The 26,953-nt window shown below is 39.4% G+C and overlaps 1 protein-coding gene across 12 annotated transcripts in view; it reads right to left on the bottom strand.

Moving 5' to 3' along the window:
• Positions 1-621: 621 nt before the first annotated feature.
• NBEA (neurobeachin) overlaps positions 622-26,953 on the bottom strand; it is a 714,827-nt gene continuing 688,495 nt past the window's right edge. For all 12 annotated transcript variants that reach the window (XM_075592121.1, XM_075592113.1, XM_075592110.1 and 9 more), the window contains 4 exons: positions 16,168-16,269; positions 11,942-12,138; positions 10,888-11,039; positions 622-2,468 (listed from right to left, as the gene is read on the bottom strand). In XM_075592121.1, the coding sequence (XP_075448236.1) occupies positions 2,378-2,468; positions 10,888-11,039; positions 11,942-12,138; positions 16,168-16,269 (542 nt within the window). In that variant the 3' untranslated portion in view covers positions 622-2,377. The remainder of the gene's footprint in view (positions 2,469-10,887; positions 11,040-11,941; positions 12,139-16,167; positions 16,270-26,953) is intronic.

A 26,953-nucleotide genomic window follows, 5' to 3' on the forward strand; every position in this document is an offset into this window, starting at 1 on the left:
TGTTTGGATACAAGTTTGCAGAATTAAGTGTCAGACCTAAAAAGGATATATAGCCATAAAATAACAGTAGAAATCATATTTTAAGATATCGGTCTTTTGTTTTTTATATATCCAATTGAAAGTTCGATGTGAATGTGTTTATGTATTCCTGATTTGAATGATAGGTCTTAATATATCGGACAAAGATATTAGTGCTACAGGATTTTATAGATTTGTAAAAATCTTGTAAGATGAATGGTGAATTGTTATCTATGCTTTTCATCTAATTCAATATATATTAAACAATACAAATGAATGTAGGGGGTGGGGAGAGGTGCTACTTGTGATGAACTTTGGAATGCAATGAATTGAGAGCAGCCATTTTTCGTTTTGGGCTAATTTTGTAGAAAAACACCAAAAAAAATGAGCAGAGAACAAACTAGAGATTAAATCAGACATCCTATTTTTCAGTAGAATACAAACTTTAAAACGAAATGTGCAGCTTTAAACCTTTGCCAATCAATAGGCTTGGTAACATTTATTAATAGAGCAAAATATTTTACAACCAGATAAAACAGTGCAACCCGGGGTAGCCTGTATATTTGATTTTAAAGTAATTAAAATAAAAGTCAACCAGTGAAGTTATTTGCATATTTTTATTAATTTTTTTTTTTTATTTCCAACTGAACACATCTGGCATATTTTACATCTTTGCAATAAAACATGGTTACAATAGCTTAAGGAATTGATATATCCAAAATATCTCACCATGATTTCAAGATGAACTGAAAATGAACTTGTCTTCCAGGTGTTCAATATCCCCCCTATTCTAAGGTACAACTCAAGATATTGCTTACAGACTGGTGATGAATAACTTAATATTTATGCCGATTCCTCAAAGTTCTCAGAATCTTTTTTGTTTCGGTTTTTTTTTTTCAATACAAAGAGCAATGTAGAAGAAACTCAGTGGTAAACGTACTAATACAAGGTGAAGAACAAATAATCACATCAATAAATAATGATATGTTTTCTGGTGCAAAGTGCCAATACAAATAATCCATTATTTAATTGTTATTTTTTTTAAATAAATGACTGCCAGTGAGTGTAAATTCGGAGAAAATGACATTCCTGTTACATGCCTCGTAGCCCTACCGACACAATATGTACATCTATGACAATACAGTCACCAAATATACAAAGAAGAAACATGAAGTAAAGTGTATTTACCCCTTGGTGTGTCATTTTAACAGTACGCTGTGCAGGAAATTGCTTTGACAGTCTTCATTGTAAAACATAAAGCATAATTTCTGCCTTAGGCTGGGAACGTGGCTTAAGGTGAAAACACCACCACAACTTAATATATTAACAGCAATCATTTTATACCGAAGCCTAAGTTATCACGAAACAAAGCAATTTATTGAGAGAGGGGAAAAAAAGCACGGGCATGAGGCGAAACTCCCAACCTTGGTTACCTATTTAAGGTACAAGGGTTTGAATAACTTACACGTATAGAACAGCGTCACTTGGAGTCGGCGCTATGACGTGTCAGGCTACTGCTCAGAAATACCAGGGCTTTTTGCCTCTGCTTTCCTTCATAATAATTATAAATAAACAAGAGAAGAATTACAGCAATTATTTCTCTCTCATGAAAGATGTATGGCAAACCATGGCTTCACATCCAAAAGTTTAGAAAGACTTCATTTAAAAGGGGTAAAACGAAGAGAGAATAAAAGAAAAAAGTGCAAGCATATTTTGGTGTAAATGTTCAAAATTATCGGACAACCCCAAATTCAACCTTTTAATACAAGCTGCATCCTATACGCTTCTGTGATATACTTGCTTCATCAGGTTTAAAGTACAAGCAAGTTGTAGCTCCATGATAAAATTAAGAAACATTTTTTTTTGTTCTTTTATACAAGGTTTTACTTTTACAAAAGTATCCCTCTTAAAGTTAAGATGTGCATCTGATGTACAAAGTATCAAACATATTTTTGTTTTAGTTTTTTTCACAGCTTGAAAAGAGGCTGGAAATGGGATGAAAGATTTGCGGACTAAACACCATAAAAGCCGGACACAGGGTTCATCAGAATTTTCAAAAGTCTCTGTGATGCGTCCTACCACCTTTTCTTAAATAAAGATAGTTTAAATAATTACCAAAATGTCTCCTAAGCTTCATAATTTACATGATACACTCGTGCTCTTAGCAGCTGGTGTTCAGTGGTGAAAAAACACACAAAGTAAAATGGTTGCTGACTACAATGTACAGCTATTGCTGGGTGTAATGGAATGTACAGCGGAGGCCAATGCAGACTTGTTTTCCCACCAGAGATGACAACGCCTTTTCATTGCAGCGTTTGTGCTCTCGGCTTCAACTTCGCTCTCAGCTCTTCAGTTATCTTTAGTATCTGTTCTGATGTTCGTAATGCCACCGGTTAAAATCTATATTGAAAGCTACAATGCTACCAGAAGCCATTCCAGTAATCAGAGTCCTAAAAAACAAGAACAGAACGTTTTACATCAGAAGTTGGTTACAATGATCACATTTTAAGCACACATCATAATCTGCGGGGAAATTAATTTGAAACATATAAAACTGTTACAGGTCTCTGAATTTCCTTAGTGCTCCATTTCCTTAACAGAAATCCTACTTGTGTAGTGCCAACATACCGCACGGAAAATATGGTTCTCCTAGCGCTGCCCTCTAACTGGAGAGTACTTCACTTATTTTCCTTAAATAGTGAATGAACCATTTCAATGCAGGATTTACAAGAAAGTATCTATACAATAAATGAGTGAGATAAACTCAGTAGTAGAAGGCTTCTTGTCGCCTTCTTAAATTATCTCATTTGTGACAATGCAATGATCAGAGGGGCTGCAATGTGTTGAAATTAGACACCAATCCTTATGGGTTTTGTTTCTTTCAGAAAAACATAATCCAGCCCCCTTTATTATTACTGTCATGTAAAACAACAGGTGGAGAAGGAAATGGGATGGAAGAGGCAAGGACCGATTTTGTGCTGTTCCAGAAGGCAAAACAATGCAGAGAGATTGAGGATTTATCTCGGTACACGGCTGCTTCATTTATATACCACTAACATCACAAATCCAAGATGGGTCCCTATTAGCACCTCAGAAAAAAGATGTGTATGAGATGTTATTTTGTATGGTCCCTTGTTTGCGTATATGATGGGGTGAGGATGTGATGAGTCACTTGCCTGGAATCACTAAAGGTCAATAAACAAAAAAAAAAATAGCATCATCTGTGTTTGACGCTCATTTTATTAACCTATTCACCAACACCATATTGCCAGCGGTAAAGCAGGATAGCAAGCTTTTTAATACAGAAACAGGTCAGTGATGGTTTAATGGGTGTAAGCAAATAGTAAAAGTAAGCAAATAGCAAAAGTAATTAGAGTCAAACTGCTTATTCACATGTAATTCACTAAACTCTGATATCTGGCGATATTGAGCTACTGCCAAACAATATAGCCAAATTTTATCAGCTACCCCAGGCTAGCATTAACCTATGCTATGTACATAATGGACACTAAATACATAGGTAAGATGAGCCTAGCCATTTAGGATAGATGATAAAGACACATAAGTACTGTAAGAACATTGTAGAACATATTCATATATTAACACATTAGTACCCAAAGTGGCCAGCTAGACATTGTCAACCCATGACCAACTGGCCACTTGGCCAACTAAAGGCTTTGCCGCTGGTGGCTTATTGACCAATGATAACTTAATATTTCATTTTTCTTGCAGTTGGAATTTTTATTGTTCAAGCAACAATTCAATTTTACCCGGGATTCATCGACGGCGCAATAAACACTACACACACACGACAATAAATGAACAAATATCACACGTAACGTGCTCATCTTCAAAGAGCGATAGAGATTATACCACACAAACACTAACCACCATCTCTCATATATTACCGGCTGCAATGTCGTTTGCACATAGAACCATTCAACTACTTGCAGAGGTGCAGAACCACGAGGAAGGATGGTTCCAGCAGCAGATGCACTCATTCATGCACGAGGCATAGATAGGACAAGGCCAGGCGAGCCGACAAGGCTGGCCAGCCAGACAACGGATAGTGAGCGGAAAAGGCGGTTAAGCCACCATATGTGCAGACGCGTGGCCCTCATCAAGTGATGAGGGCGGCCCCAGCCAGGAGCTGCAACCTGCTTTAGCGTTGCAAAGGGGCACATCAACGCATAGATATTTAGGGCCATCGGCTGCCAAGCCGGTGGGGGTTCGGCCTCAATCTGTAATTTCAGATGGGCTGGAAACGGCTGAGACACGGTCGCCATCACCACCCAGCATTGGCGGTACATCGTCAACAGCTCAGAGACGCTCCGGATGCCGGGGGAGACCCTCTACCAGAGAGTGTGGCACGGAGTTCGCTGGGGCAGAGCCCAAAGAATGGTTTGCAACGCCGCTCGGGACACCACAGATTCCAACAAAGAAGATAACGAAGGAAAAGCGGCAGACAATATCAGATACATGTGTAGCGGGCAGGAGCATAACCCCCAAGAGGCTTACCAGCACTCTACCACCTCAGGTCAGGGAGACAGAGTCAGCCAGAGATGCGGGGGCACAAATGTTGGAGACAATAATGAGGGGTGTAAGGCAGGTGCTGACACCATTGGCGACGCTTCTCACTACACACCAGAAAGGAAACACGGGAGTCGCAAGTGATACTCAGGGGACAAAAGCGTCAGAGACAGTCAGAGGGTCCCAGCAAGGACTAGGTAACGCAAAGTAATGTTGTGCAGCCCGCGCTGCCCGAACCATTGCCTGCAGCTTTGCCTAGACAAGTCAAAGTTGAGAACGCAGGTACACTCACGTCAGCAACGACACTGCCTTTATCTTTGCCCACTAAAAATTTAGTTGAGAACACAGGTGCATCCACGCCAGCAACAATACCGGACGTTAGGATGATATCTGACGTGGTATAAAAAGATACATACAAAACCATTGCCAGGTAATTGGGCACACATTTACCAAAGGAAGTAAAGGATAAGATTTGGGTGGGGGAATACGTGGAGATTTTATCAGTGCTTCCAGGATATAGGGAAGTGTTGGCAAGGTCAACCAGGCATCGTATCAAAATTATAAGGAATGTAACAAAAATTGCAAAAGGGCGATCAAATGAGCAAAAATGGATAATGAAAAAAGGATTGCAATAGAAAGTAAAAGCAATCCTAAAAAGCTACCTTAATAACAAAAAAATGAGAAAAGAAAATATAGGACCCTTTCAGTGTGAGATGGGCAAGCAGATTATTGGAAATAAGGAAAAAGCAGAGGTATTGTGCATTTGGCACATTCTTTGCCTCTGTGTTTACCAGAGAAGAATCAATTTCAATTGTAGTGCCGCAGGAGGAAGCCACAAACTCCATATTAATGAGCAATTGGTTAACAGAGGAAGAAGTTCATAGGCGGCTTCAAAAAAATTAAGTAAAAAAGGCACCTGGCTCCAATGGCATACGTCCAAGAGTTCTCAGGGAGTTAAGTTCAGTAAAAGCCAAACCATTACATTTAATATTCAAGGACTCCATTTCCACAGGCTCAGTACCACAAGATTGGCGTAAAGCAGATGTGGTGCCTATATTTAAAAAGGGAGCTAGATCACAACTGGGGAATTTCAGACCTGTAAGCTCGACTTCAATACCGGGGAAACTACTTGAAGGTTTAATACGGGATAATATTCAGGCATACCTAATGGTAAACACAATTATTAGTAATAGTCAGTAATGGATTTATGAAGGATAGATCATGCCAAACTAACCTTATTTGTTTCTTTGAGGAGGTAAGTAGGAATTTAGACCAGGGTAATGCAGTTGATGTGGTCTACTTAGATTTTGCAAAGGCTTTTGATGCGGTTCAACACAAGAGGTTGGTGTACAAAATAAAGCAAATTGGACTCAGTAAAAATATTCTGTATGCACCTGGATTGAAAATTGGTTGAAGGATAGATAACAGAGGATTGTCATAAATTGAACTTTTTCAGGTTGGGCTAAGATTGTGAGTGGAGTACCTCAGGGATCAGTACTGGGACCCCTGCTTTTTAACTTGTTTATTAATGACCTTGAGGTTGGCATCGAGAGCAAAGTCTCCATCTTTGCTGATGATACTAAATTGTATCAGGTAAATGGCAGATGAGGTTTTATACAGATAAATGTAAGGTTATGCATTTGGGAAGCAAGAATAAACAGGCGACTTACAAATTAAATGAGGATAAATTGGGGGAATCCTTGATGGAGAAGGATTTAGGAGTGCTTGTAGACAGCAGACTTAGCAATAGTGCCCAAAGTCATGCAGTAGCTGCAAAGGCAAACAATATCTTATCTTGCATTAAACGGGCAATGGATGGAAGGGAAGTAAACATAATTATGTCCCTTTACAAAGCATTACTAAGACCACACCTTGAATATGGAGTACAATTTTGGGCAGCACTCCTTAAAAAATGCATTATTGAACTAGAGAGAGTGCAAAGAAGTGCCACAAATTTATAAAGGGGATGGGCAATCTACCTTATCGGGAGAGGCTAGCTAAATTAGATTTATTTACATAAGAAGAGAGGCGTCTAAGAGGGGATATGATAACCAGTGTTCGACAAACCTATACATTTGCACGCCCCGGGCGAGTGGATTTAACATCGTGGCGAGCTCCTATTGGCCCAAGCAGCATACGTTTGGTACTAGGTGGCGAGTAGATTTTTTTGTTCGGCGAGTAGATTTTTTGGTGATTTGTCGACCACTGATGATAACTATATACAAATATATTCGGCGACAGTACAAGGAGCTTTCAAAAGAAATCATTCATCCCAAGGGCTGTACAAAGCACTCGGGGGCATCCCCTTAGGTTGGAGAAAATGAGATTTCACCAGCAACAAAGGAAAGGGTTCTTTACAGTAAGGGCAGTTAAAATGTGGAATTCATTACCCATGGAGACTGATGGCAGATACAATAGATTTGTTCAATAAAAGGTTGGGCATCTTTTTAGAAGGGAAAGGTATACAGGGATATACCAAATAAGTAATCATGGGAAGAATGTTGATCCAGGGAGTAATCCAATAGCCAATTCTTGGAGTCAGGAAGGAATTAATTTTTCCCCTTATGAGATATCATTGGATGATATCACACTGGGGTTTTTCATTTGCCTTCCTCTGGATCAATAAGTAAGTATAGATATAGGATAATGTATCTGTTGTCTAAATTTAGCATAGGTTGAACTTGATGGATGTACGTCTTTTTTCAACCTCATCTCCTATGTAACTATGTAACCAAAAAAGGGGAGGCCAAGAGAGATAACGTGGAGAGACACCTCTTTCCTCGCACACAACAAAACTAGGCAAAAGCTTTTGGAATCCTTGCTGGTGTAATGGGGGAAAGGAACCTCCTTTGTGTTCAGCATTTTTTAAGTACCAAAAACATAATTGGCGACGCATACTGACAAGACGGGGGCATGGGTTGGTGGAAATATGATGAGGAATTCGGGCAGGGTATGGAAGCTAACAAGGGAAAAATATCATAGAATGTTAAGGATGTAGACCTCTATTTAGTGCATATTTCTGGAGGAGGGGCGAAGCCCTTTTGCGGGGCGAGCAACGGCGGTAGGGTCGCATGGCTATCTGGCACCCATATACACGCATTGGGTGGGGGTCATAAGCCCAAAAAACAGCCAGGCATATGTTGGACATTTAAAGAGTCCTGGTGTAAGTACGACAACTCCCGTTTCCGGCAGACCTGCTCCTCGTGTGGGGGCCAGCATACGAGGACAAGATGTTTTAAGAAGGACACGCATGGATTTAAGGGTACAGGGCAAAAGTTGACCAAGAGGGCGGCGTCTCCGATAACCGTCGGAACAATGGCACCATGGCTGGCAAGGTGCCACAATAGGGAGGTAGCCAGGCTAATTATGGCTGGGTTTAAGGAGGGGTTCAGGATTCCGTTTGAATATCGAACGGGATGAAATTGCGAACATAATTTGAAATCGGTCAGGATAAACAGTAATGTAGCTAGGGAAAAAGTGGAAAAGGAAGTAGAGTTGGGGAGGATGGCAGGCCCCTTTGATTCCCAACCCACCTTTACTAATCTTAGGATTTCCCCGTTGGGGGTGGTCCCCAAGAAAGAGGTGGGGGGGCCTTCAGGTTAATCCAGCACTTATCATACCAGAAGGGTCATCAGTTAATGACGGCATCGACCGGAACTTGAGTTCAGTGACTTATGCAAATTTTGACCAGTCCGCAGCGCTAGTGGGGAGAATGGGGCAGGGAGCATTGAATTCAAAAGCAGACGGCAAATTGGCATACAGACTTCGGCCGGTGCACCCAGAGTGTTTCCATTTACTGGGATGCATGCTAAATGGGCAATACATTGTCGATGTATGTTTACCGATGGGTTGCACGCTTTCTTGTTTTTATTTAGAAAGCTTTAGCACATTTCTTGAGTGGTTAGTGCGCAAATGGGTACAGGCGACGGGGATCATCCACTACTTTGACGACTTTCTGCTCGTTGGCCGTGGAGGTTCAGATTTATTTATGTGCAAGGTGGCTGTTCGAATTTTCTGCCATGGCGCATGAGTTTGGCATCCCGTTGGCCAACGAAAAGACGGTGTATCCAACAACCGACCTTAGTTTCATAGGCTTTGAAATTGACTCAGTAAGGATGGAGTACAGGCTACCGCCTGAAAAGCTGGTCGCTTTGTACATGCTGCTCAGGGAATTCATTGCCCTGAGAAAGACCCCACTCCGACATTTTCAATCACCGCTCGGCCACCTAGTTTTTGCAGCGCGAATCACGCCAGTGGGAAGGGTGTTCACTTGGCGTCTATCGGCTGCCACTGCTGGGGCATGACGCCATAACCATTTCATTCGGGTCACCGCAGAAATCCGCAAGAATTTGACGGTATGGCTCGAATTTTTGCAAAAATATAACGGCAGGACCTTGTGGCGAGGGCATCCAGCCCAGAATGTTAACCTACAACTTTTCACAGATGCCTCAGGATCAGTGGGCTTCGGGGCATATTTTAACAGGGCATAGTGGGCAGAACAGTGGCCACTCCACTGGAGAGAAACTCAGCTCATTAGGAACCTCATGTTCTTTGAGCTATTCCCTTTGCTTGTCGCTGTGCGTTTGTGGGGTCACTTGTTTGCAAACAAGGTTACGTCCTGGTCAGATACTATGGGGGTGCTAGAAGCAGTGAACAATTTCGGCTCACGTTCACCACCAGTACTGCCCCCTTTTATGTATGTTTGTACTGTTATGCCTTCACCTTAACATCGCGTTCAGGGCACGGCATATTCCGGGGGTTGCAAATAACATTGCTGATGCTTTATCCCAGTTACAGATGGTGCATTTTCGGAAGCTGGCACCAGAGGTGGAAATTTTCGGCAACCGGTGTCCCGTGGACTTGTGGGAGCAGGGGACTGTTAGGTGAAGGACCTAGTAAGAGCCGCATTGGCTCCGGGTTCTGCAGACACATGGATCATTTGGGATTGACTCGTACACTGGGCAGAAAAGAGAAGGTATTCCAGTGGGGGGGGAGGGAGGAGAAGAGGGATGCGGTGGGGGTATTTGCTCCCGTGGCTAATTTCATACCGGGGGAAACGACCTGGCAGCGGTATGCTCCATCGAGCTGGTCCAGGCTATAAAGCAAGACCTATCTCGCATCCTTTCTCTTTGGCCAGGAATTTAAATTATTTGGTCAGAAATAATTAGCAGATTAGTGTGGAAGGGGGCATGGGTCCCGGGCGCAGTGGAGCGGACACTCATTAAAATAAACAAGATGGTGGGGAACTTTATAACACAATGCAGGGGATGGCTCATCAACAACCCGGACTTCAATTACAGGATAGACGGCTTGTTTAAAGCGGACGGCGTACACTTGACAGAAATTGGTAAGGATATTTTCAATAATGAGTTGCAGGAGGGTGTTGAGAGGGTCATCTCGAGTCTGGTACGGGCATAGTTTAAGGGGAGTCAAATAGACCCGTCGGTGGCGGCAGGTGGGGTGGGTGGGAGTTAAGTGCTTGTCCTTGCCAGACGGGGCTCGGGCTGATAAAGCCCAGGTTAGAAGCTAGTTAGTGGGTGGGTCAGCTGGACATCACTTCCGGCAGCCCCACTCACGAGAACGGCCGGCTCACAGGGGCGTGGCTACAGTTGACGGGCCGACGGGTCAAGGCCTGTCTGACCCTTCACTTAACCTAGTAAGCGAGCATTCTGGCAGGGACTAGCAGTTACGCTATTATTATATAATAAACAAAAGCTGCGGCCTTTTTATACCTGCAGACCGAGTTTGTCATTATTTGTATGTGTTTATGTGGGTACTGGTAAAAGAAGGGAGGGGGGCTTCTCGCGGCCTCCCTAGTCATGTATATGGCTGGGTCCAGGATTAGGAGAGCTACATCATGGCTACATCATGCCTGCCAATGTGATCTGCACTGCAGGGAAATGGAAGAGGAGGACTCATCCGTTTCAAGGGATACCGCGATCACGTCACCGCTCTTCCCTCTGGTACTGCAACTCCTCCGGTGCCCACATTGATTTATTTTTCCAAATCATTTTGTAAACCTTTCCTATGATAAACAAATGCTTTGCAGGGTTTTTGCAATGTTCGTCTCTAGTCTTGGTGATTACATTGGCATTCGTCAAATCTATTGATAAGTTAAACAGTATGTATGTTTCCAGCAATGTGGGACTGTCCCTTTACATTTTAAAAGAATGAACCCTACTGAAATAAGATTTTTACATTGACTTTTTTTATAATAAATACTATTTATTTATGCATTGCTTTATCTGCTATGCCGCAATAAGGAATATTTAAATACACATCAGCATATTTTAAATGTAAACTAAAATGTTCCAGTTTGTTTTACAGCTGTCAACTCACCTCTGATCATGTGACAGATCCATTGCTCTTATTCCTGCGTCACAGCCGGGATAAATATAAAGCTGCTTAAAATCACAGGCCTGCCAAACTTCCACCACACCATTATCTCCGCCGGTCACAAGGTTCTGTCCATCGCTGCTCAGAAGGATGGCCTTATAAAAACAGAACACACTATGTATTTCTTATCCTTTGGAAAAGGAATATGATTGAAGAGATTCCATCATCTTGATACAACACTTAATTAATTAAATAATTGGTTATATTAGTATTAGACACCTCAAAACAAAAATTCTGAAATAGAAATACTGAATAGCATGTAAACCTTCAGTGCGTAGGTAAAATGCCACAGTCACTTGGAATGATTGATTGTTAAGGCAATAAAGTGAAAACACAAACCATTTTAAAACCCGCTCTCCTGTTTTACAATTTCTTTAATTATTTATTGTATGCGTAAAGCTTTTAACGTGTTGGCTGAAATCCATAGGTGGCAGAATGTGGAATGTCAAGGAATATATATTTTGTGTTTGCACTTGCGGTAAAAAGTTATAAGCAGTTATGAGACAATACAAAATGGCAGCCATTTTAAACAGGCACCATAATGTGTGTGTGGGTTTGTCTGTGAAATGGATACTAGTTGAAAGATCTATGCAGAGATTTGAGCCAGTTGGTCAAGAACAAAATCATAATAATAATAATAGTTTGTAATATCAAAGCTATTATTTGGAATGAGGAAATTGCATTTTTCTAAGTGACCATTCATTTCCAAGATTTATTCTTAATTACATTAAGTAGAGTGCTGCCAAACCCCTGGCACTTCCACGTAATGCATTGGCTCCTGAAGTGTTCCACATTGAATGGAAGTGGACGGAGCTCCACTTCTATTTGCAAGTCAGCTAGATCTGCCCCTAAAAAGCTAGCATTTGCCTGTGACGTAACCTGGTACTATAACTGTTACGTCAATAGGGAACAGAAAACGTTAATATTAATACATAAATCAGCTGCAACTTGTTGTAGTTAGGATACACTTACAATATGTTATCACAATTACACTTACTCTGGTTGAATCATTGATCTCCATCTGGCCCAAAAGTTTTCCATTAATGCTGAAGTTGCAAAATCGACCTCGCTCATAGTAAATAATACAGTGGCCCTCACTGGAAACTGAAATTAAGCGAGGATACAGGCAATTTTCTGGCCCTTCCAGTGCTCTCAGCAAATCTCCAGTGATGGTATGAACCAAACATGGGCCTTCTGCAAAACAGGGAAATCGTGTTATTACAGATCAAAAAAAGGTCACTGTGGTAATTTCAGCTAGTGATAGAGTGCAGGCGATAATTTATCATTATTTCAAATACATTTGTAATCTGAACATTTTACTTTGCATATGTTCAACTGGGAAGCTGAGTGGGAGGTGTGATTGTCAATCTTCTTTGTGCCATCCCAGCAAGGGAAGGTAAAGCGATTGAAATACTGTATGTGGCCAACAGTATACAACTACGTATGTGTACAATCCATATAATACCCCCATACAATCTTTAGGCCTTTGTGTCAGGGAGTCCCATCTAGCAATCCATAATTTTTATGTCTATTTTCTCTATATTGTATAATCATATTCTGTGTTTTCATTTGCCTGTGTGCTAATTCTTCTGTATGCACTATTTAAACAAATAAAAATAATGTTAACAGTGCTTAGATCTGCTTCATACGTCTCAATAAATGGTCCTGATGATCTTGAAAGGAGCTAACATAATCAAGGGTTCTGCACTCATATTTTCAAAAGCGTATGCATAGTTTTCTTAATATGGCGCATCTCCCCAACACAAGCTATATATACGCGTGAGACATCACTTGCTTGTAACATTGCAGGGTCCGGTACTCTATTTACTATTAATTTCCATGAAAAAAAACTAATTGGTTAAAACTGAACCTTCAAATCACCTCTATTTAATATGTTGACACAGATCTGATGATGTTCAGGAGAAAAAAAACAAAAACAAATAAACGGATAAAGAAGTTATGCAAACTGGTAAATAAGCAGATACCACAAGGTACAGTAATTGTAAACTAGTCACAAAATAGATAAAATATATATTTTTATTATCAAAGTCCAACTTGGAGTGACACACGTGCGCACATGGACGCACACACTTTCCCCCCACAGAAATGTCAATATTGTTAGTTGAAGCCTGTAAATAGGTCAGTAAATTATATTTAGTAAAAAAAAAAAAATTCTGTTTTTCCCCAAATCACGATAAGTATCGGTTCTCATTGCTTCAACAAATTAGCTATTGGCGGTTTTGAGGACTAGTTCCTAATTTTTCCATTTCCAATGAGCTTATCAATTTGCACGTCATTCAAATCATTACATAAACTGGCACGTATGTTTAGACTGGAAAGTCAATAGAAAGGCAAAGGCACTAGTCAGAGGACAATAAAAAGCTGAATTATTCAAAGCAAAGTGTACAATATTCAGCCAAGGTCACCAGGCTGTGAGAAAAGATGTCTTACACATATCCAGTACAAGTATCTGGGGCAGTGCTGAACAATATGCAGCCTTCCTGTTTGGAAATGAGAACACAGATGTAAAGAAAATGCTCAGTTTAAGGATGATTGCCCCTTTTGTCATTGCAATGCAATGTGGATTATGCACTCATGGCTGCACATGAATGAAAGTAATTTGGCATCTCAAAAAGTCACGAGGAGGATTGTAATATTGTGTATAGTACAGCTCACCTAATGATTGTTTTCTACAAAAGAGTGTACAAGATCACAATATTGAGTTAATGTTGTACGTGTTGTTTCTCTGATGTGCTTTTAACATAAAGCTACTTAGGTTTAACTGTATGAAATCAATAACCAAGGATCTCTGCAAGCGCCTCCTTTATTTTTCCATCCTCTTTACTGCTGGTTGGGTTAATAACACAATGTGTAAAAGAGGGTACAGTATATGACACGTTTTATCACAATGTACATGCTGGTGGTTTCTAATAATTCAATTCTGCATAATTCAAGTGTTTAACGTGATTATGAAGAGACATTAATTTCTTACAAGCTCTACGCCTGGGTATTTACTACCATTGCACAATATTCCCTTTACCCCTGTGGTTATTACATCTGTACTGCACTTATAGCTCTCCCTGTATGCTACTTCTTTTATATGCTTATAATGTGTGAAGCACTGGGCACATCATCGTCCATTTAACAAATGATTAAATAATCTAACAAATCATTTTGAACATAAAACTGTAGTCTGCCTGGTATCAAAAGTATAAGTACTGCAGCTATAAAAAATAAATGACTGATGTTGGCTCAATGACTTCTACAAACCCCACAAAGAATACTAAATACCTAAAAGGAAGGAAGTGAAAATTACAATGTCAAAATATAAAATGCAGATGGAAACTGCCCACAGAATTCAATGATAGGTTAAAAAAAAAAAAGACGTCTCAGTAACATTATTTCCTCTAACCTATATCTCAATGTCAGAAATAAAAGTGCAGTACTGGCGGCAGTTGATTAAATGTTAAGGGCATCCTAATATGTCAATAATAATAGGTCTATCATTGTCAACCAGCTGGTGAAAGGAAAATATATATTGACAATACCATTAGATGTGAAAGGTACACTATGATAAGAAAAATAAAGGCTCAACAAAGCGTTATCCACAATTAAATGTTAATGTATACAGGGGCAGGCATGTACTGTTATAGATGAGGCAGATCTTGCTCAAAGCAGCCATGTGGCTTAGGTATAAAAGTGAAGCCTAGAGATTTCCTAAAGTACTTCTGACATCTGTCCTCTTATTTAGCAAAACATACTAAATTAAACAGAATACACCAAAGCTTCACCGGAGAAAATCCGATCAAAGGATCTTAGTATGTTCCCTCATGTCAGGCGGAGAGAAATCGCTTGTAAGCTAATCATCTGGGAAAATGCATGTAAATCCACAAGGCCATTTAAAGCGGCAGTTCAAGTTGCTGTTTTTTCTTGAATTTTTTTTCCCCCCTTTAATATCTGCATTAATACAATCCACACAATGATAAGTAATTTGCTGAGTTGCTGATCGATTGGCGAAGATTCGGCTCAGCGGTTCACTAAATGGCTGCAATGGAGTATTCTGCATTCACTGGAATATATTCGCATATTATTATGACAAAGTTCTGCAGGGAAGATCATGTGACCAGGCAGTCACTATATACAATTGGTGCAATGCTAGAGAGAGGGCTGGGCTCAAAAAGGGGTGTGCCAGAGCCTGTTTCAGAAGAGGAAGGGGATGTGACTTTGTAAATGGTTGCTATAGAAACAAAAAATGCTTCTTACATTATAATACATTAAAAATGTCATTCACAGTTGTTCTTAAAAGGAAAAAAAATGCTACAAGTATTTCCCCATTGTACAGAACTGATTTATTTAACCAATTTCAAAATTGTGAAAATCTGGCAAAATTGCACAAAAATGTAGAGATTGTCACTGGGATCTGCCTACTTCTATGTCTGGACTAGAAATGTAAGAATCTCTGCAAAAGTATTTTGCAACATTTTTTGCCAACTTTCCGTAAATGTTATGATTTTTGTGAAATTCTTGCAAAAGTTCACAATGCTCGACCATGAGAACATTTTTGACAATTTCGTGAAAATGCCACACTATAAAGTGTCAGGTGACCTTGAGATTTTACTCTTAGTGCTTGGAGAATTCTTTAGTTTAGGTAAAGCTTCCCAATTTGTGTGAATTTTCGGTGAAAATAGTTGAGGTTCACACTCATTTGAAAAGATTTGTAAACTAAAAATGTGTGTAGATTGATTATAAAGAGACTTTTCTAAGCACAACTTTCAGAAAGAGTTTTGACTTCTCATGATGGTGATTGGATACAAATGCTCATGTGGGAAGCCAAGCAAACCTACTGTACCAATTGTGTTTTTTTTTTTATAGAAGAAGGCTATAATTGCCTGGGGAAACTGGAGTTTTTTTCTTATAAAAGATTAAATTATATATACTGTATTTGCTAAATGAAAAAAAAGATCAAGTAAAACTATTTCATTCAAGCCACCACAATGAAATTAACAGATCAGCTTTAAATTAATCTTGAATTCTTAGATATAAGTGTCAATTATATAAGAGTATCCCTGTCCAGATAATACAGTTTAACAGTAAAAATTACACAATTCTAAACATTGGACATATCCATATTTTGATTTCAAAGCTGGTTAAAAAAAGATTTTTGGAAGTGGAATTTGTAAAAACATTTTAAAAGGATAACTTTAAATGAAGCATTGTACTGACCTTTAGCACCACTGATGACGAGACCCAGCTCCGCACACACCGATACACAGACAACCTCGTGGTCATGGCCTGTTAGGACAGCTCTCGGCGCTGGGTAATCACCTGCAAAACATATCAATATAAAGCTGTGTTACAAGAGGAAACCATTCTTCACATCCTCATACTGTACATGATAATCTCTCATATTCCACATTGGAAACCTTTCTCTCTTTCAAGTTTAAACAAACCAAAAATAGTTCATTTTAACAGCCACTGAAGGTGCTGAGAACCTGATAAGAAGCATGGCTTTATTTTGCCCCCAGGACAGATGGTGCTAATAATGATGACAGCGTAATGCTATTTTATGTGTGTGGATTTGCAGCTTGATTTATGATGTTCAAATAACAGCATCTGATAAAACACCAAAAAGCACTATTATTGAATATCCCTGCATTACAGTATTGTGGAAATTCAGTTTACGTAAGCAGGGATTCTCAAGTTCTCTGTCCTCATGGAACACCTCAATGTTCAGTAATCATTCTTGAAGAATACACTACCTACTTCCCTTTGTTTATCAGTACATTTCTCAAGAAGAAAATATATATTTCATATTTGCTCAACCTATATATAAATAGCAGCCTTCAGAACTCATAGGCTGACTGTGGCATTAACTGCAGCATGGAGCTGAATTTTGAAAGGATTGGGTACCAACAATAAAACAAAAAACAGACAAAGATGCCCAAAGCTACTTCCAATGTGACAAAAATACACAGTGCAATACCTATATATTCTCTTGAAAAAAGGGTAATTTAGTTTAACCCTTTGGCCAAAGTGTCTTAAGCCTGCTGCCACTTTCAAGGCAAGAGCTTGTTGGGTATCTGTGGGTTCACCAACAATAAAAGCCAAAATTTGAGAACCACTGATGTAATGAGCAATCTGAACAATAATAACTACAATACATGTATGGAACAATCAAAATGCTATAATAAATAGTGAATGCTTTTAATTTAGATAAATCTGTTTGTTAATCAACGTATGCGGTATCTCCAAAATAAAATGACATTCAAAATATACTGTAATATAAGGAATACTGGTTTGTTAGAAGAAGCTTCTCTGGTCATTATTAGGGTTTGGCAGCTCAATGATTTTTAGTTAGATCACAGGCTATATAACAGACAACATATATAATTCATTTGAATAGTTATTTAAGTGAAAACTGAACACTTCAGAAAAAAATCATTGTTTGAGCGCTGAACGTATATCTTGTTGGGGAATTAATCAATGAGCTGAACGGTCAATATTAACAAGATACCATTTAGGGGGGGAAATTATTTCGATTGGAAATACAAACTGTAGAAGAAAATATTCTCATAAAAAACAAAATAGACAATGGGAAATGCTCCAGCTTCAAGGAGGAGAAATGCTTTATCCTTACCAGGGACAGATGCCAAGCACTGCAGCAATCATTCAAAATTCAGCAAGCACACTGTCACATCTTAAATGATAGATGTAGCAGAGGGCGAAAGGCTAAGGAACAAAAAGGGCTTCAGGTGAAGCAGCTCTACTGGGAATGGAAACCTTATTGCCTAAAGCTTAACCAATTCCGCACCAGTGTGTCCAGCAAGTATTTTAAGGATCCGACGGGAAAATAAATGCAAGTGAAATTTAGTATATTATTATTTTCAAAGCAGAGACAATAAATGTAATGTGCAGAAGAGACTATTATATCATGTTTTTTTTTAAAGGATTAAAAATATATATTGGCAAACATGTAGCTTTGCAACCTGAACCAAAGAAAAATGAATGTATCCCAATGCCGACAGGAAACAATGCAACTGATACTTTTCAATATGTTATTCTAATTTTGGCAAAAAATAAAAAGGGGGGAGGGAAGAGGGAAACCTTTCTGCAGACTATTTTAGCAGTGAGGGGTGCTGGATGGTGGTGAATGGTTAGAAGTAACGATAAATGTTCTTTGCTTAGAAAGAATAGAACATTGTAAGAAAATACCGTGTTAAAAAACTAAATCACAAACACTCTACAATAAACTAACTACAGATAAGGTAAACGATTTACAAGTACATGGGTAAGAAACACCTTAATTTATATAGAAGTTCCAATAATTCACGGAAAAAAAGTGTGTGTTAAACCCACACCTTTGGTGACTATCCTGTTGGAAGCTATGTAATGAGAAATGTCAGGTGAAGTCCCAAGATCAATGACATTTCAGACTCAGGGGACTCAACATGAATAGCATTGATCCTTTAAAAGAACACCAGTCAGATCCTCAATGTAATATATTGCACAGAAAGGCTCAGGAGGATAAGCAGGAAAGTCCAACATACCTACCTGACAAAAAATTCAATCAGCTTTTACCACAAGCTGCCGACTCTGCTCTTCCATCGTTCAACCAGGAGACTGGTTCCAATTAAACCGTGCAAATTAATTTTTAGCACTTCCAAATTAGTTTCTGCATTTGCAACCAAAAAAACGTGTTTTCGGTGACTGCTATTATTCCTCTCTCCCCTTCTGCTCTACTATTCTATCATCTGCTTTTGACACCAAGGCCAATTTCTAGTTCACATATGATTTGAAAATATTACAAGTATACGATTTTAAAAATATGAGACCGCCTATATGTTTTCTTGCTTGTCGTCTTATTGGAGGCATTATATACTGTATGTATTTTTTTATTTGTTTGACTGTTGCAGTTCATAGGGCATTTTTAAAATGTATAGCTAAGATAATTTATGAGTAACCTGATCTAGAAGTATTTTAAGCACAATTTTACTGCAGGGGAAAAAAATAACCTTTTCTTTCTCTATGAAGATTATGTTAGTTATTGTTACAGTATGTAACAGCATGTTGTGGGCACACAGTTGGTTATCATTTCAGTAAGTAATAGTATGTTGTGGGCACACTGTTAGTTATAGTTACCGTATGTAACAGTATGTTGTTGGCACACCGTGACACAGTAGATGAGGTTGAAAAAAGACATACATCGATCAAGTTCAACCTATGACAAATTTAGACGACAGATATTTATCCTATATGTGTACTTTCAGTATATTCATCCAGAGGAAGGTAAACAAAAAACCCCAGTGAAATATCATCCAATAATATCTCATAAGGGGACAAATAAAGTCCTTCCTTACTCCAAATATTGGCAATCAGATTACTCCTTGATCTACATCCTTCCCATATTTACTTATTTGGTATATCCCTGTATACCTTTACGTTCTAAAAAGATTTCCAACTTTTTTTTTTAAGATATCTATTGTATCTGCCATCACAGTCTCCATGAGTAATGAATTACACATTTTAACTGCCCTTACTGTACAGAACTCTTTCCTTTGCTGCTGGTGAAATCTCCTTTCCTTCAACATTAAGGGATAACTCTGTGTCGTTCATACTGCCCTTGGTATAAATAGTTATTTTGAAAGCTCTTTGTATTGTCCCCAAATATATTTATATATAGTTATCATATCCTCTCTTAGGCTGCACTTATAGTGCCGGTGCCGTTGCGTTGCAGCAAAACAAATGCACTGTTGCCGTCGCGTGCGCTTATAGAAAGCTTATAGAAAGCTACGGAGTGACAGTGCTACCAGAAATCTGGTAGTCACTCTTATTTGATTTTTTTTGCCAACGGTCTCCCCTTGCAGCCAATCGGGAGCTTCTCTATGCCTCTACCCTCCCCTTTTGTGACGTCACTGGCCTTGCAGCCAGCGATGTCGCCTTAAACTTAATTGCAACTTTTGCTAATGGCGACGTCATCGGTCGCGGCGCAATCACCGGCACTATAAGCGTGGCCTTAGAAGTCTCTTTTCTAACGTAAACAAATGTACTTTAGCTAGCCTCTCCTCATAAATCAGATTATCCATTCCCTTTATTAATTTGGTGGCTCTTCTCTGCGCTCTCTCTTGTTCCATAATGTATTTTCTATGGAGTGGTGACCAAAATGGTACTCCCTATTCAAGGTGTGGTCTTAGTAACGCTTTATAAAGGGGCATAATTATGTTTACTTCCCTTCCATCCATTGCCCGTTTAATGCAAGATAAGATGTTGTTTGCCTTAGTAGCTACTGCATGACGTTGGGCACTATTACTAAGCCTGGTGCCTACAAGCACTCCTAAATCCTTCTCCAACAAGGATTCCCCTAATTTATCCCTATTTAATTTGTAAATTGCCTGTTTATTGGTTATACTTACAGTATGTTGTGGATACACAGTTAGTTATAGTTACAGTATGTAAAACAATGGTGTGGGCACACGGTTATAGATACTGTATGTAACAGAATGTTGTGGGCACACAGCTTGTTACAGTCACAGTGTGTAACAGAAAGTTGTGGGCACACAGTTGGTTACAGTCACAGTGTGTAACAGAAAGTTGTGGGCACACAGTTGGTTATAGTCGCAGTATGTAACAGAATGCTGTGGGCACGTAGTTGGTTATAGTTACAGTGTGTGACAGTATGATGTGGGCACACAGTTGGTTATAGTTACAGTATGTAACATGATGTTGTGGCACACAGTTTTTTTATAGTTACAGTGTGTAGCAGTATGTTGTGGGCACACAGTTGGTTATAGTTATAGTGTGTAACAGTATGTTGTGGGCACGTAGTTGGTTATAGTTACAGTATGTAACATGATGTTGTGGGCACACAGTTTTTTATAGTTACAGTGTGTAGCGGTATGTTGTGGGCACACAGTTGGTCATAATTACAGTATTTAACACAATGTTTTGGGCACACAGTTGGTTATTGTTCCGGTATGTAAAAGAATGTTGTTGGCACACAGTTATAGTTACTGTATGTAACAGAATGTTGTGGGCACACAGTTGGTTACAGTCACAGTATGTAACAGAAAGTTGTGGGCACACAGTTGGTTATAGTCGCAGTATGTAACAGAATGCTGTGGGCACGTAGTTTATTTTAGTTACAGTATGTAACAGAATGCTGTGGGCACGTAGTTGGTTATAGTTACAGTGTGTGACAGTATGATGTGGGCACACAGTTGGTTATAGTTACAGTATGTAACATGATGTTGTGGCACACAGTTTTTTTATAGTTACAGTGTGTAGCAGTATGTTGTGGGCACACAGTTGGTTATAGTTATAGTGTGTAACAGTATGTTGTTGGTTATAGTTACAGTATGTAACATGATGTTGTGGGCACACAGTTTTTTATAGTTACAGTGTGTAGCGGTATGTTGTGGGCACACAGTTGGTCATAATTACAGTATTTAACACAATGTTTTGGGCACACAGTTGGTTATTATTCCGGTATGTAAAAGAATGTTGTGGGTACACAGTTATAGTTACTGTATGTAACAGAAGGTTGTGGGCACACAGTTGGTTACAGTCACAGTATGTAACAGAATGTTGTGGGCACACAGTTGGTTATTGTTACAGTATGTAACAGAATGTTGTGGATACGCAGTTTGTTATAGTTACAGTATGTTGTGGGCACACAGTTGGTTATAGTGGCAAACATCACAAATTTACCCCTTGCAAACAAATACTCAAATTTCTATTTATACTTTTACTCTCTTTAGCAGGTGATATTGAACTTAAACCAGGCCTTCCCTTTTCAACTCTGTCCCATACAACTAAGAATAGCCCCTCAAATTCCAAAAATGTCTATCGATCGCCCATATAAATATCCGGAGCCTGCTGACCAAACTGGAGTAACTAAGGGCATGATGCTTTATGCATAAACCCAAAGCCATCATTCTCACAGAAACATGGCCACCCCTAAAACCCTTGATGCAAATATCGCCATTCAGGGATACTCCATTTCTAGGAAAGATAGTTCAAAGTAGGAGAAGGGGTGTTATTTTATATTGCAGACATCTTACAATTTACGCTGTTGAATTGCCCCCCAAGCCCCCCATCTTTTGAAACCCTAGTTGGCAAAATCTGCCTCCCCTTTTCTAAGCCCGTCCTAATTGCTGGCATCTACCGCCCACCTAAAGTGCCTTTACAGTCCCTAACTGATATCACCCAGTTTCTTGGCTCAATTTCCTCTCTGAATGAGATGAGTGAGCTGCTAGTTCTTGGGGATTTCAACTACAATTGGCTCAACCCTAAAAACCACAAAATCCAGACACAACTCAAGTCACTTAACGCAACTCATTTCCCAACCCACATGGATAAACCTGAAATCTCACAACCATTCCTTGGTAGACTGGATTCTCTCCTCTTATCCCAGCAGAATCCAACCCTCTGGCATCCTTCCCGACATTTTCAGTGACCATACAATAGTGTACGGTGTTAGGAAAATCAAACCACCCCAATCAAGCCCTAAAGTTCAGCCACCCTAGAATATTTATAAACATTAACCCACAACAGTTTATGGCTGACCTTACCAGCTGCCCTTGGTACGGAATCGACCTAATTCCCGACCCCGATTCTGCACTCGACTATTTACAATCCGAGTTCTTAAAACTCCGGTATACCCATGCTCCACTACGCAGAATAAGAATACGGGGGGCCCAGCTTCCGTGGGTTACAACTTACATTATAGCGCTCTACCATCTGAGGGATGCCTTATGGAAAAGCTACAAAGTAACTGGCACTACCAAGGATCTTAATAACTACAGATGCCTGCGGAATATGTGCACAAGGCAAACAAGACACACAAAAGCACAATATTACTCTGACAATCTTCGCCAGAATACATCAAACCCAGTTAACTTCTGGAAGGTAATCAACAATATATTCCCTCCTTCTAGCCATCAATAACTATGTAATATCATTAAGGAGGATATTACTCTGACAAACCCCACTGACATTGTAAATGCATTTAATGAATACTTTGTGGGGTGTGCTACTAACTTATTAGCAAAATGCAACCCAAATCACAAACATGAACCTCATTCTGAGAGTACCCCTACTGCCCCACCCTCTCACAACACTGCCCACAATTTTCAATTTGTCCAAGTATCTGAAGAGAAGATTACACAACTGCTCCTAAACCTAAAACTAAGCAGCCAATGTGAACCTGACTTACTGCAATCTAAGTTCCAAAGACTTGGTGACCCAGCCATTGCCAAACCGATTGCTTCCCTAGTCAACTCTATCCTGTCTGCAGGCCATATCCCTAAGACCTGGAAAACTGCCAGAGTTGTCCCAATCTTCAAAAGTGGGAACAAAAACGCTGTCTCAAACAACAGGCCAATCTCTCTTCTCCCAATACTATCCAAAGTCATGGAAAAATGTGTTCACTCCCAATTAAGCGATTACTATACAAAGACAATTTTCCCTAGCCAAATCCAATCTGGCTTTTGCCCCAAACACTCCATGCGAACTACCCTCAGAAAGTGTGCCATGAGATCCAGTGTGGAATGGAACAACTTACTGGTACAATATTCCTAGATTTTGCAAAAGCTTTTGATACTGTTTATCATGCTTTAAACTGGTTTCATTCCTAACTATCAGGTAGATTCCAAGATGTGTCCATCTCAAGCTCTAACTCCAACCCCTTGTATTATCACATGCAGTGTCTCGTAAGGCTCTGTTCTGGGGCCCCTACTGTTCTCAGTGTTCATCAATGATCTTCCTACAGCTTGTAAGGGAGTTTCAATACACATGTATGCAGATGACACAATATTATATGCACACAGCCCTAGCCTCTCCGACCTTGAACACATACTTCAATCTGACTTTTTGACACTTGAAAATTGGACTTCCCAAAACAAACTGTTTTTAAACAAAGACAAGACTGTAACAATGGTATTTGCGACCAAGGCTACATTTTTAAAGCTTCCAATGAATGAGCTCCAGATCAGAACCAATGCTAATACCATCCTAGCCCCTGTTATTAGTTTCGAATATTTGGGCATATGGTTTGACTTCCATTTAACATTTGGGATGCACATTGCTAGCCCGACATGCAAAACCTATGCCAAGCTAGGTGTACTTTATAGGAACAAATCCTCCCTAAGTCTGCTAGTCAGAAAGCATATTGCACAGCAGATGCTAATGCAAATTATCGACTATGTGGACATAGTATATGGCACGGCACCCCAAACCCACTTTAGCAAACTTGACACCCTCTACAATTCAATATGCCATTTTGTCCTCCAATGCAACTACAACACACATCACTGTGAAATGCTCAAAGAACTAGATTGGTAATCACTTGAGTCTAGGCGGAAAGTTCATCTTTCCTGTCTTGCCTTCAAATACTTTCTGGGCAAGCTACCTGTATCTGCACAAGCTCCTCACCCCTACCACATGCAGCACTTATCCTCTGAGATTTGACTACAAAAGACTGTTCATGGTCCCAAGGTTCAATAAAGTATCCGGCCGCTCCTCCTCCTCTTACCGTTCACCTCACAACTGGAACAATCTACCGGAGACTCTCACAGCCACCACCAGTCTAAGTTCTTTCAAAACCAAAGCGGTCTCACATTTTAATCTGGTCTGTAACTGTTACATATGCCTATAACATATATTATCTTTAACTGTGCATGCAATGTCTTTATATACAGTATAATGTATAACCCTGTTCATTTAATGTAACTATGTATTTGTAACCATGTATCTGTCATCATAACTCTGTTCCCAGGACATACTTGAAAACGAGAGGTAACTCCTGACTCTTGCGTTCTTCTCAAGAATGTCTTCTTTCAACCCCCTTTTTATCTAAAGCTCTCTCCCGCCTTAAACATTTTTCACTGACTGCCCCGCACCTCTGGAATGCTCTTCCCCTCAATACGCGACTAGCACCCTCTCTATCCACCTTTTAGACCCACCTTAAGACACACTTGCTTAAAGAAGCATATGAATAGCACTGTGGAAAATACTGGACACATGATACATAAAGCTTGGCCCCCTGCAGATGCACTTACCAGAACTCCCTCCTACTGTCTCTGTTCATTCTCCTTACCTACCAATTAGACTGTAAGCTCCTCGGAGCAGGGACACCTCTTCCTTAAGGTCACTTTTATGTCTGAAGCACTTATTCCCATGATCTGTTATTTATATTATCTGTTATTTATTTGATTACCACGTGTATTACTACTGTGAAGCGCTATGTACATTAATGGCGCTATATAAATAAAGACATACAATACAATACAATGTATTACTTCCTGGTAAAACATTTTATAAATAAATAAAATTTAGTTACAGTATGTAACAGTATGTTGTGCTCACACAGTTGGTTATAGTTACAGTGTGTGACAGTATGTTGTGGGTACACAGTTGCTTATAGTTACAGTATGTAACAGAATGTTGTGGGCACACAGTTAGTTATAGTTACAGTGTGTGACAGTATGTTGTGGGCACACAGTTGCTTATAGTTACAGTATGTAACAAAATGTTGTGGGCACACAGTTGGTTATAGTTACAGTGTGTGACAGTATGTTGTGGGCACACAGTTGCTTATAGTTACAGTATGTAACAGAATGTTGTGGGCACACAGTTGCTTATAGTTACAGTGGGTGACAGTATGTTGTGGGCACACAGTTGCTTATAGTTACAGTATGTAACAGAATGTTGTGGGCACACAGTTGCTTATAGTTACAGTGTGACAGTATGTTGTGGGCACACCGTTGCTTATAGTTACAGTATGTAACAGAATGTTGTGGGCACACGGTTAGTTACAGTGTGTAACAATATTCTGCAGAATGGTAAAACTCGTCGATATCAACAGATTTGTGTAAACTTGCAGTCTTTTTCAAACACCGCCACAATTTGCAACAGTGATATACTTTATTTGCCTCAAGGTGCTAAGGAAAAGTAAAGGTTCTCCAACACAAACTTCCCAAAAATGATTTATTAATCAACCTTTTGATGAAAATATTATATTGTAAGGCATTTTCTTCTGAAATGCAGAAAAGTATCGTCACCAAATGTTGACCAATAAATCTAAATGTACAGCATTTAGGCTTGCTTTCTTCTTTCTGATCACTTGTCTACAGCACCTTTACGGAAAATGACAAAAGTTTGCTTTACAGTAAAAGAGATCTTTTTATCCCATTCTGAGAAATAATTTTCAGCTAACCAGTGATAAACATTGTAACCAGTAGAGACCTAAAGTGTCACTGCCCTGGACATAAGTTCTGGAGACTATTATGACTTATACTGGTTGAATCAGAGAAAGCTCTAGTCAGCCATCTTGGACACATTCCCTTGAGCTTCTTAAACACATGACTTATGTGGATGTAAATGTCAACGTCTATTGAGCTGAGTTACTTATTGACTGTGGCAACCTAAAAATCAATATTTAGCAACAAAACAATAAATCTTGATAAACAGTGAATAAGGTTTCAATATGTGGAAATGAAAAGAATTTAATAGCCCTATTATAAGAAACACATTTTATTTTCAGATAAATGAAAATAGATACATTTAGACTAATGTCTGTAAATGTGTCAGAACGTAATTCATTTTGCTAGCTGTACTTTTATATGTACTAAGTGTACAACTAGCTTTACAATTATTTACAATAATAATACAAACACAAGTGTTTTAAACCCTTGGTGTTGATGCAAAGGTCGTATATTTTCTCCAACTAAAAAACAATATATTGGACTTTACAATACAACAAAAAGCACCTTTTTACAGATGCAGCCACCAGTATTAGATCACTTGCCTTGAAAAATCTGGGGCAGTCTCACAGTAAATACCTCAACATTTCTGTGAGATTCCTAATGGCCCATCGGATTAACACAGCGGGGGTCCCTGCAGTCCCATTCAAACTGAATGAAACTGCAGGAACCCCCCGCTGTGTTCATCCGATGGGCCATTAGGAATCTCACAGAAATGTTGAGGTATTTACTGTGAGATGCTTTAGTTTTTA

This window comes from Ascaphus truei, chromosome 3 (assembly GCF_040206685.1).
Source record: "Ascaphus truei isolate aAscTru1 chromosome 3, aAscTru1.hap1, whole genome shotgun sequence".
Classification (NCBI taxonomy): domain Eukaryota; kingdom Metazoa; phylum Chordata; class Amphibia; order Anura; family Ascaphidae; genus Ascaphus; species Ascaphus truei.